The 11,928-nt window shown below is 52.5% G+C and overlaps 2 protein-coding genes across 2 annotated transcripts; both read left to right on the top strand.

Annotated features, from left to right (window-relative positions):
- Positions 1-944: 944 nt before the first annotated feature.
- On the top strand, positions 945-3,107 carry LOC121849475 (Hermansky-Pudlak syndrome 1 protein homolog). The gene is made up of 4 exons (XM_042336871.1): positions 945-1,214; positions 1,773-1,907; positions 2,421-2,563; positions 2,990-3,107. The coding sequence occupies exons 1-4, from the start codon at positions 1,098-1,100 to the stop codon at positions 3,105-3,107; spliced, it is 513 nt and encodes a 170-aa protein (XP_042192805.1). The 5' UTR covers positions 945-1,097.
- A 2,520-nt stretch (positions 3,108-5,627) lies between these two features.
- On the top strand, positions 5,628-11,358 carry pi4k2a (phosphatidylinositol 4-kinase type 2 alpha; the record flags this gene model as incomplete). The annotated part of the gene is given in 8 exon segments (XM_042337050.1): positions 5,628-5,828; positions 6,142-6,273; positions 7,075-7,228; positions 7,746-7,807; positions 8,057-8,156; positions 8,871-9,004; positions 9,801-9,860; positions 10,588-11,358. Coding segments are annotated over 8 exon segments (1,002 nt in total), but the record flags the coding sequence as incomplete, so codon positions are not given.
- Between the last annotated feature and the right edge of the window lie 570 nt (positions 11,359-11,928).

The raw sequence follows: 11,928 nt of genomic DNA, 5'->3' as shown, positions 1-11,928 counted from the left end.
CCACCCACCCTCCCCCCCCCCCTCCCCCCACTACCCCACCCCTCCCCCCCGCCCCCACCCCTCCCCCCCCCCCCACACCCTCCCCCACCCCTCTCCCTCCCCCACCCCTCCCCCCCCCCCTCCCCCCTCCCCCACCCACTCCCCCACTTCCCCCCCCCCCCACCCACCCCACCCCTCCCCTCCCCACCCCCCTCCCCTCCCCCACCCCTCCCCCCTCCCCCCAACCCACTCCCCTCCCCACCCCTTCCCCCCTCCCCCCACCCCCCCCCCACCCCTTACCCCCAGGGGCTGTGTTCAAGGTCTCCCCCACCCCCCCCCCCAGGGGCTGTGTGTCAGGGTCTCCCCCACCCCCCAGGGGCTGTATATCAGGGTCTCCCCCACCCCCCAGGGGCTGTGTGTCAGGGTCTCCCCCACCCCCCCCCTAGGGGCTGTGTGTCAGGGTCTCCCCCACCCCCCAGGGGCTGTGTGTCAGGGTCTCCCCCACCCCCCCCCCAGGGGCTGTGTGTCAGGGTCTCCCCCACCCCCCAGGGGCTGTTGTGTCAGGGTCTCCCCCACCCCCACCCCCCAGGGGCTGTATTCAGGGTCTCCCCCACCCCCCAGGGGCTGTGTGTCAGGGTCTCCCCTCCCCCCCCCCCAGGGGCTGTGTGTCAGGGTCTCCCCCCCCCCCCCCAGGGGCTGTGTGTCAGGGTCTCCCCCACCCCCAGGGGCTGTGTGTCAGGGTCTCCCCCACCCCCCCCTAGGGGCTGTGTGTCAGGGTCTCCCCCACTCCCCCCCCAGGGGCTGTGTGTCAGGGTCTCCCCCTAGGGGCTGTGTGTCAGGGTCTCCCCCACCCCCCCCCAGGGGCTGTGTGTCAGGGTCTCCCCCACCCCCAGGGGCTGTGTGTCAGGGTCTCCCCCACCCCCCCCCAGGGGCTGTGTGTCAGGGTCTCCCCCACCCCCCAGGGGCTGTGTGTCAGGGTCTCCCCACATTATTAACGATGACAATCCTTGCTTTTGATCCAGAGCCTTGAGCGATGTCTAACCGCAGTTTACGGGTGTGCGGAGCTGGATGAGGGGCTGTTTGGGGTGAGGTGAGGAGGGGAATCTGGGGCCGAGGTGATGAAGTGCCTCCTCATCGCCAGCGAGAGTGCTGAGGTCCTGTTTTACTGGACGGATCCGGACTTTGACGTCAGCCTGCAGCAGAGGTTTGCCAAATCAGCAGTAAAACATGGAGAGGTAACGGTGAATAGTAATCATAATAATTCTTGCATTTCATCCTTGCATTTGAGGTAGCGCCTTACCCCATCTTCGAGACGTCTCAAAGCGCTTCACAGGATACACTGTAAAGTGAAGCGACTTAGTTTTGTGAGTGAAGCGTGGCAGCCAATTTGGGCACAGCAACTTACCACAAACAGCCATGGAGTGAGTGAGCAATTTTGTCCGGGGGATTGTCAGTGCCACGGAATCATTGATGAGGTCCTGTCTGGCTGTTCAGGTGGGCACATGCACAAACCCATTACCGTGTTGTAAGAGTCTCCAAACCAAGCTGAGATTTCCCATGTGGGAAGGGAGTTTCTGTCTCCCGGTGTCCTGGTCAAAAATTCCGCAAGTAAAATTGGTCACTCCACTCCATGGCTGTTTGTGGGACACCGCTGTGTGCAATTGTGCTGCTGAGCTTTTCCCACGAAATACACAGTATATTCTGTGAAGTGCTTTGAGATGTCTCGATGACGTGATAGGGCTCTATATCAAATGCAAGGATTATTCTTTTTATTTCATGCTCTCTGTGTACAGGTGCCAGCTACTGAGGACAGCATCAACACACTCTTTGCTCCACTTCTCATTTCCTGTATTACTCTGAACGAGAAGCTCTCGGACACTTACACGTCCTTCGTCAGTGAGAACCAGCACCTCTTTGTCCTGCATCAGGTAAGCAACTCAAACCTGTGTCTGTGACTGTAAGTATTAACTACCTCGGGGTGACATTTGCAATCTGTGATGGTGTTAGCGAACACGCAGGTGAAAATTCTGCCCTGTTGATAACTGAAGATATCAACTGGTGTCCAGTTATTTCCCCCCCCTCACCCTTCATTCATAATGCTTAGGCCTGAAGTAAAGTATTGACTTGGGGTCCAACCAATGTAACGGAGTGAGGGGTGTAGGAGGTCACACCTGCATACTAGTCAATGTCCTCAGCCATTAATGTGGCAGTTTTCAAACATTAATGAACACATCACACATTGCAATTCTTACCAATGTGAGTATTTAGAGGTGGAAGATACACAATGTATTGCAAGCTGTGGGTATCCATTTTGAATGGGTTGGTTGGTGGTGAGGTTGAGTATCAGTGATTCCGCTGTTAATTGTTTCAGGTTTGTTCAGGCTTCTAAAGTTCTTCCTGTGTTCAACCTGACTCTCTGGGACCTTTGTCCCTGCTCTCAGTTTGCAGAGTGCACGTACATAGCAGTGAACGGCGATGGCTCAGAGAACGAGGATGATCTGAGACGCAAGATATTTGTGCTGAAGAAAATTATTGACCTGCATTTTGGCCTGGTGACTCTGGATGCCAGCCTCCTGAAGAAAGAGTATGTAACACTGCGATGTCTCTCTAAACAATATGGTGGTGTATTTTGTGCCAGAGCTCAATTTCACACTCGATGATTTCATGTGTTTATAGTCACCGAGATTTTTATGGGAGAGGCGAAGGAGAAGGAGGCCATTCGGCCCATGGAACAAGTGGTACCCTCCAGCAGCCAATTCAGGAGTGGCATAAACTATCCTGAGTTAGGGATTGTTTCAGGTGTCAAAAGAGGCAGAAAATGCGGAGAAATGACTATTTATTATTTAATCAGAATTGGGATCTGTGACACAGCCAAACCTTGCCAGGTAGACAGGTAGATTAGCCTTCACTCACTCCCAGGTTCCCATTGTACGCTTTCTTTGTTTCTTGTGGCCGTGTGCACCAAGCTTCAGATCTGACGTGCTGTTGTCCCGTATCCTTGTGTTTCCAGGCTGCGGCCACAGGACACAGAGCAAAGACACCTGGTGTGGAAGATGTTGCAGAGCATGCTGGTGACATACAGCCGCCTGACGCAGGAGGACCAGAGTTTCCTGGTGGAGGTGATATAACAGCTTCTTTTGACATTCACGTAAAAGCTACGCCTCAAAATGCTATACAGTCTGAGCTTAACCAGAAATGCAATGAATATTATGGAGGTGGCTGAATGGCCTGTTTCCGTGCTGTACAATCTACTTAAACCTCCTGTCCACCCTCCCTGCCTATGACTGAGCCGAGATTGATACCAAGCTTGTGAGGAATGAGACACACAGGCTGTGCTTCCAACCTCTCACACACACCTGTTCACCATCCATTGTATTGAATCAGCCGCTACCACAGCAGCTCAGGATGGTGCTTAGAATGAGAAGCTCTCAGAGAGAGGCAGAATCTGTGTGATGTGTTTGTAGACGTACAGACATTAATCAGGCCATGAATCATCTTCCCACATGTTGAATGATTTAGACAGTTCTAGCACAGAGAGAAGGTAATTGGGCCATCCAGTCTGTGCTCAGGATTTTCTCCACATGAGCTAAGTAAACAGTGAATAAATATTTACTAAGTAAATAGTAACCGTATGGAAGCAGAAAGTGTTGATTCTTTCAAGCACTAATTAATTTCTGTTAGGAAATAATATCTGGGGATACAGTATATAGTTTGGGACACAACATGTCAAGCGACTGCCAGGATGGTGGAATGCAAACTGGATGGACCTTGGTCTTCTTTCACCCGCAAATTCTTATGTTCTTATAAGTAGGATGTGCAATTGAGAATATTCAGAATATTTGTTTTGCGTCAGTCTATATTTCAAGTTTAGCAGTCATAGTTTTTTGAAAGGTAAATTAATGTAGAAATGAATTGCTAAAGCATCTTCCCAATAGAGCAGTTGGGACATGCACTGAGCCATGAGGATTGTGAAAGGATTGCTCTCCGCTCTTTACTCTAACTTGCTGAAGTTACCCTGAGAAGCACAAACCTGTCCCTGTCACTGTTCTCTGTTGGTTGTGTGGACACTGCAGCAAGTGAGGGTCAAGATCCCAGTGACACACAAGCAACAGCTGACTCTAGATGGGAGGGGGTGAGGGGTATTGGTGAGGTTGGGGGGGAGAATAAGCTCTCTGGGACGCTACCCTTCATGAGGGGGCGTGGCTGGTGGGTGATTCCCTGTGTGGGATTCTCACACCGCGCAGAGTGCTTCTTGTGTAGTGAAGACCAACTGTGAGCGCTCAGTGGTGGAATTCTGTCTGATGTGTGTGTATAAGACACTCCGTGCAAGTGCAAAGTGCTGGGTCCAGGTCGTGGAAGTAAACAACACACAGCAGAAGCATTGAGCCCAGGGACACGCTGTTTATATCCCAATTACACGCCACGTCATTCCCAGCATAATGTGCTTCACTATGTGTAGGCTCGTGCTGTTGCATAATAATATAATATTACTAATAATCCCTGCATTTGATATGCTGCTTTATCTTAAAGGAAGGGAGAGGGAGACAGACACACACAACACACACATGTCTCAAAGTGCCTCACAGAATATACAACAAAATTACATTTATAGAGCGCCTTTCACGTCGAGAGGAGGTCCCAAAGCGCTGAACAGTCAGGTGTCGGGGCCCGTGTATGGGGGAGGGGTGGTGAAGGAGTGAGGGAAGGCAGAGAAGTGGGAGGGCGACCAACGGCACGATCGAAGAGAAGGGTCTTGAGACCGGCCTTGAAGGAGGCGAGGGAGGAAGCGAAGGGGAAGGGACTGTAAAGCGCAGTGATTGTGTAATTTGTGGGTGAAATGCGGCAGCCAATTGCACAGCAATGTCCCACAAACAGTCGTGGATTGAGTGACCACATTTTTTTGTCCAACTGCCTCCCACTCCCGAGGGTGGGGGTGGGCGAGTGACTGAAACCTCGGTCAAAGGGGAACGGTTGAGTTGGGCTTTGTAGGAGGCAATGGAAGGGGCGAGGCGGAGGGGCTCCAGGATGGCGTTCCAGAGGGTGGGGGCAGAGAGGCTGCAGATAAACAGTTAAATTCATGAAAACTGGCCTCTGTATCTCTCTAAAGAGGCTACATTAGTGGGATCCAGTGAAAATAATCCCTCCAAAACCCCAAACAATAATAAATTGGTCATTTTCAATCTACGACTGTTTGTGGGACATTGCTGTGCACAATTGGCTGCCGCGTTCGCCCACAAATATACAGTCAATTCACTTTACAGTGTGTTCTGTGAAGCGCTTTGGGACGTCCTCCCGACGTGAAAAGCGCTATATCAAATGCGAGGATTATTATTATTATTAAGGGGTAATTTTGCATAATTTTATTTTTTCTGTAAATCATTCCCTGTTGGGGGTTGTATCTGTGTAAACCCCTCCAGAAGGCTGGGGGTGCTTGATCCATTCACATTTCCAAGACTGAGGTGGAGAGATATTTGGGTCAGCGAATTGAGGAATACGGGGCAAGGGAGGCTAATTGAAGTTGAGGTACAGATTAGCCATGATCTTATAGACTGGAGGAACAGGCTCGAGGGGCTGAATGGCCTCCTCCTGTCCCTATATTTCTGTACCAACGACACTGAAACTGTTGTCTGTCTCTCTGTCTCTCACAGAAGATTATTGGGGTTTTCAAACCCAAGAGTGAGGAGCCGTACGGACATCTGAACCCCAAATGGACCAAGTGGCTACAGAAGCTGTGCTGCCCCTGCTGCTTCGGGAGGGACTGCCTGGTGCTCAACCAGGGCTACCTGTCTGAGGCTGGGGCCAGCCTCGTAGACCAGAAACTGGGCCTCAACATCGTGCCCAGGACAAAGGTACCAGACACCTGGCTGCCATTGTTCCCAACATGTGTGTGTGTCTGTCTCCTTCTCCCTTTCTCTCTTTGGCCGATCCCCCCTCTCTCAGTCTGCCTTCTCTCTCTCCCTCTCTCTGTCCGTCCCGGGGATCTCTCTCTCTCTCTCTCTCTCTCTCTCTCTCTCTGTCTGTCTGTCTCTTTCTCTCTTACTTGCACTTGTGTTTCTCTCCCTCACTGTTGTGCTCTATGACTCTCTTTTACACACTGCGGTTGTGTGCGTCACAGCCTATCTCTCTTTTGTTCTTTCTATTGCACTCTCTCTCTCTCTCCAGGTGGTGCAGTTAGCCAGTGAGACGTTTAACTACAGTGCAATAGACAGAGTCAAATCCAGAGGGAAGAAACTCGCTCTGGAAAAGGTGCCGAAAGTGGGTCAGCGTTTTCACCGGATCGGACTGCCTCTCAAGGTGCGGAATTCACACCCTTTCCTGCCATTTCTGACACGTTCCCTATGTTACTGTTATAAGAAGCACGATGTACTAATCCCGTTATTTCACTGCTCATCCTTGTCTGAAGTGAGCCCCAGCACAGACGCGATGGGGAGAGAGAGAGAGAGAGAGAGCAGGGAATGGGGTTAGGGTAGAGAGCTCCAGTGGGGGGGGAGCGAGCCCCAGCACAGACATGATGGGGAGAGAGAGAGAGAGCAGGGAATGGGGTTAGGGTAGAGAGCTCCAGTGGGGGAGCGATCCCCAGCACAGACACGATGGGGAGTGAGATATTGTGAGCCTTTCTGTAATGTATAAACTGAACTGACTTCTGCCTTCTGTGGGTAAGGAAAGCGTGTCAGCCTGGCTCAGTGTTAGCACTCACGCCTCTCGAGTCAGAAGGTTGTGGGTTCCATCCCCCATTCTGGGGATATTGAATTGTCGGAGTTTCCATCCTTCGTTTGAGACACTAAACCATCTGTTCAGGTGGACGTTAAAGATCTCATGGCGCTATTCAAAGATAGAAGGGAGTTTCTATCTCCCGGTGTCCTGGCCAACATCCCCCAAATAAAATTGGTCACTCACTCCCATGGTTGTTTGTGGGACACGGCTGTATGCAAACTGGCTGCCACGTTTCGCTCACAAAATATTCGCTTTACGGTATGTCCTATGAAGTGTTTGAGACGTCTCAACAATGTGATAAGACACTATATCAAATGCAAGGATTATTATTATAAGCAGCCCTCGGATAGCGCTGTGAGCTGATGCTCTCCTCTCCTGCAGGTGGGATCTTTCCAGCTGTTTGTGGAAGGTTACAAAGATGCTGATTTCTGGCTGCGGAGGTTTGAGGTGGACCCATTGCCCCCCACTACCAACCAACAGCTTCAGTTGCAGTTTGAGAGGCTGGTTATCCTGGATTACATCATCAGGAACACAGGTCAGCAGTCAACGTCACAGGTCGGGGACACGGGTCAGAACCTCAGGTCCGGTGTGTGCCAGCCCGGCTCAGTGGTAGCGCTCTCTCTGGTCTCTGAGTCAGAAGGTTGTGGGTTCAAGCCCCCACATCGGGACTTGGAATCACAGTCTAAGCTGAAGCTCCAGTGCAATGCTGGGGATGTGTTGCATTGTCAGAGGTGCTGTCCTTTGGATGAGACGTTAAACTGAGGTCCTGTCTGCGCCTGTTCAGGTGGACGTTAAAGATCTTGTGGCAAAGTTCAAAAAGAGAAAGCAGTTTTTCTCTCTCTCCCGGTGTCCTGGCCAAACATTCCCCCAAATAAAATTGGTCACTCACTCCATGGCTGCTTGTAGGAAATTGTTGTGCACAATTGGCTGTCCATGACACTCTCCCATGCAAGAACTTTCTATCAATCATGTCTCTACGTCAATTGGTTATTGACAGACAGACACACAGACACATTTTGTCTTTATCAGTATGGATTATTCTGTCTCCACAGATCGGGGAAACGACAACTGGCTGATCAAATACGACTGCCCCATGGACAACGCGAATGCAAGGGTGGGTATTGTCTAAAAACAGCCTCGTACTTACAGTCAGCAGCAGGTTCAAGCCCGACATCAGACACCGAGCTCGCAGTGCAGTGCTGGAGGGGGCTCCCATCTGCCGCATGAGAAGGTTCACTTTAATGGCTGTTGGTGGGATCTTGGCTGTGTGCGACCGGCTGCCGTGTTCGCCTATAAAATACACAGTCACTACACTTGACGAGTTATCAGGAGTTGCTGTATTAAGCTCCCTCTCTCCCCGCAGGACAGTGACTGGGTTATGGTGAAGGAACCGATTGTAAAGATTGCTGCTATTGACAACGGCTTGGCGTTCCCCCTCAAGCACCCCGACTCCTGGCGAGCGTGTGAGTAACTCCTGTTCCTCAGTGCGGAGACCTGTAGCTCAGTGGTTAGAGGACACGGCTGGGTGAAACGCTGGGCACGTTTCCTTACTCCACACGCCTCTGTTTACCGGCAGTAAGTAGGAACCCGGATCGTTTTCCGGTAATAATCTCTCCAAAAAACAACTCCATTAGAGACAGGGGTTTCTCTCTCCTGGTGTCATAGAATCTTACAGCACAGAGGGAGGCCGCCACAGCTGGTAAATCTCTCACAATGTCCTCGTGATGTGCTGATATTTAAGATTAATTCCATTTCATCTCGTGGCTGATTGATGTCACACAGCCTAGAATTAACATTAGCCCCGGGGTTTGGGGTGGGAGGAGGAGTGGGAGGTGCAGAGGCTCTGACTGAGCGGAGGAGACAGCTCAAGCGTGTGCGCGGAGAGTTTCTGTTCTCTTTTCCCGCCCCCTCAGCTGTGAACCTCGCACCCTCTGCCCTCCCCTGCGCTCACTCTCCCCCACAAGTCATTAATCCACGTGTAAGCACACGTGTTGCGTGCATGTAAATACACACGGGTGTAGAGTACACACCCACCTGCCAGCAATGACCAGGAGCGGTAAGCAAGTCGTTTGGGTATTTACTTTCCCTCCTTCTCCTCACCAATTGTAGCCCCAGCCGTCCTCCCATTGTGAAAGGTGCTGTGGTGTAGATGTAATTTGTTGTTGTTGCTGTTTCAGACCCTTTTTACTGGGCCTGGCTGTCTCAGGCGAAGGTGCCTTTCTCTCAGGAGATCAAAGACCTGATTCTTCCCAAGATCTCAGACCCCAACTTCGTCAGGGATTTGGAGGAAGATCTTTACGAGCTGTTTAAGGTGAGAGGGGGTGTGGGGTGGAGGGGAGAGAAGGGGCATAGAGAGACGGGGAAAGAGGGGGGAGCAAGAGAGTGTGAATGGCAGCAGGATGTTTCTTTACCCAGAATTTAATGACTGGAGCGGGCTTACAGCACTTGCCTCGCAAGTGAGAGGACCTGGGTTTGATTCTGGGCAGGAACGTTATTCCTTACTCCATGCCCGCCCCTGCTTACCTCGCAGAAAGTAGGAACATGGTTGTTGGTCGATGGGCGGATCGCTTTGTTGGGGTAATAATCCCTTCAAGTAAACAAATAAATAGTAATTTGATCACTCAATCCACGACTGTTTGTGGGACACCGCTGTGCAATTAGCTGCCGTGCTTCGCCCACACAATACACAGCCACTGCAATTTACAGTGTATCCTGTGAAGCGCTTTGAGACGTCTCAAAGATGTGGTGATAATAATAATCCTTGTATTTGATAGATCGCTTTTCACATCTTTTAAGAGTCAAAGCGCTTCACAGAATAGATTGTAAAGTGAATTGACTGTATATTTGTGGGCAAAACGCAGCAGCCAATTGCGCACAGCAGCGTCCCACAGACAGTCGTGGATTGAAGTGATCATTTTTATTTTTTTTTCTTGAGGGATTATTATCAGGCGTGTGGAGTAAGGAAACTTGCCCAAGGTTTCACCCGGCCGGGAATCGCACCCAGGTCTCTCACTTGCAAGACATGCGCTCTACCCACTGAGCTACAGGAGTTTATATAAAGTGCTATATCAAATGCAAGGATTATTATTATTATTTCCCTGTTGCAGAAAGACCCAGGGTTTGACCGGGGACAGTTCTACAAACAGATCTCGGTGATGAGAGGACAGGTGAGCTGCTGGAAACGAATCTCCCGCTTTGCGTTTCTGGGCGGAGAGTTTACTGAGGTTTACTGACTAACTGGTTTGTCTGGAAAGAACCCCCTCTCCCCCCGTCACCTTTCTGCCCTGTCATTGGACGTGAGGGAAACTCCTTCCCCTCTCTGTCCCCAACTCAGCATCTAATAGTGAGAGGCTGTGGGGTGAGCAACCGGGTGTCTATTTTACACCCCCCCCCCCCCCCCCCGAACTCCGCCCAGGAGGGATCAGTAATCATTGTGTCCTCGTCCTCTCACACTCTCTCTCTCCCCCCCCCCCCCCACACACACACACACACACATCCTCAGTTACACAAACAATCACAAAAGACACCGTCCTTCAGGATGAGATGTTAAACCGAGGGCCGTCTGCCTGTTCAGGTGGTTGTTAAAGATCCCGCGGCTCTACAGTATTGGAAGAGGGAAGCGGGTCTCTTCCCCCCACCCCCCCTAAGATAAAATTGGTCGCTCAATCCATGACTGTTTGTGGGCACTATTGTGTGCAATTGGCTGCCGTGTTTTGCCCCAAAAATACACAGACAGTTCACTTGAGACGTCTTGACGCCGTGATAAGGCGCTGTATCAAGGATTATCACTATTGTTAGATGTATTATTTGCGATGTTTTGATGGTCGGGAGGGAGAGCTGTGTAGATTGTGAGGATTGTTACACTTTTCCTCTCTCCCTCCCCCCACGCCACAGATCCTGAACCTGATGCAGGCGCTGAAGGACGGCAAGTCGCCACTGCTGCTGGTCCAGATCCCCCCGGTCATCGTGGAGACCACCCGGACCCACCCCCGCAGCAGCGAGTCCTACACACAGAGCTTCCAGAGCAGGAAGCCCTTCTTCACCTGGTGGTAGCGACACCTAGCAGTGGGGGTTGGGGAAACGACCCACCCAAGACCCCACCTGACACTACAGCAGGGGGGAAATGTCCCGCCCCAGCTTACACATGAGGGGGGAAAGCGCCCCTTTGCAACTTGAGGCCCATGGGATGGGGGAAGGTGGGCAATGCTGGGATCTGCTGCCAACCCAGCACAATATGGACAAAGCTTGACCTGATTGCCCCCCCCCCCCCGCCTCTTTTTCTTTTTCCGTCCGCTAATATTGCACACACATCACTACCTGTCCGTGGGGAGGGGGTCTCTGTGTGTGTGGTGGGGGGCGGAATTCTGTAGAATAATTGCACTTAATTAACATTAATTCTTTATTTTAATTTCCCCCCCACCCCCTCCTTCACCACCCCTTCATCCTCCAAACTCCTACCCCCTAGTGGGCACGGACATACACCCCCCCAGTCCCCCCCACCCGCCCACACTCTCCGAACTTGCACCAACACTTCACACTGACCTGTGTTTGAGTTGACTGATACGCTGTGACCTTGGAGCTGTTAACCTCAATTACCCCTCCCCTTTGGCCTTTCCCTCGGGCCTCTCCCACGGGACACCACCACCCCTTCGAGCCCCCCCCCCGCCTCCTCGGCCTTGCCCACCCTCCCCCTCGAGCCCAGCCTCCCCCCCGATGCCTTCCACCCTCAGGCCGGCCCCTCGCCCCCCACCCTCAGGCCAGCCCCTCGCCCCCCCCCCCCCACCACCCTCAGGCCAGCCCTCGCCCCCCCCCACCCTCGGGCCGGCACCCTCGCCCCCCCATCCTCGGGCCGGCCGCTCGCCCCCCCCCACCCTCAGGCCAGCCCCTCGCCCCCCCCCCCACCCTCAGGCCGGCCCCTCGCCCCCCACCTCGGCCGGCCCCTCGCCCACCCCACCCTCGGGCCGGCCCCTCGCCCCCCCCATCTGAATTATTATCTGACACAATTACGGTGCATGTGAGCGTATGTGGTAAGTATGTGTGTGTCTGTGAGAGCGTGTGCATGTGAGTAAGTGTATGTTGGGATGTGTGTGTGTGAGAGCTTACGCACGTGAGAGTATGTTGGGGCGTGTGTGAGAGAGCTTGCGCACGTGAGTGAGTGTACGTGGGGGGGCGGTGTGTGAGAGAGAGAGAGCTTGTGCACGTGAGTGACTATGTTGGGGGGGCGGTGTGTGTGAG

The sequence above is a fragment of the Callorhinchus milii genome, unplaced genomic scaffold, assembly GCF_018977255.1.
Source record: "Callorhinchus milii isolate IMCB2004 unplaced genomic scaffold, IMCB_Cmil_1.0 Scaffold7, whole genome shotgun sequence".
NCBI classification, from domain to species: Eukaryota; Metazoa; Chordata; class Chondrichthyes; order Chimaeriformes; family Callorhinchidae; genus Callorhinchus; species Callorhinchus milii.
This window is presented reverse-complemented; position numbering and strand designations above follow the sequence as displayed.

What these genes read in the sequence shown, in the direction of transcription:
- LOC121849475 (XM_042336871.1), top strand. Translation starts at nt 1,098, where the DNA reads ATGAAGTGCCTCCTCATCGCCAGCGAGAGTGCTGAGGTCCTGTTTTAC. An exon ending in ACCTCTTTGTCCTGCATCAG is followed by an intron (nt 1,908 to 2,420) that starts GTAAGCAACTCA and finishes CCCTGCTCTCAG; the next exon opens with TTTGCAGAGTGCACGTACAT. An exon ending in GCCAGCCTCCTGAAGAAAGA is followed by an intron (nt 2,564 to 2,989) that starts GTATGTAACACT and finishes TTGTGTTTCCAG; the next exon opens with GCTGCGGCCACAGGACACAG.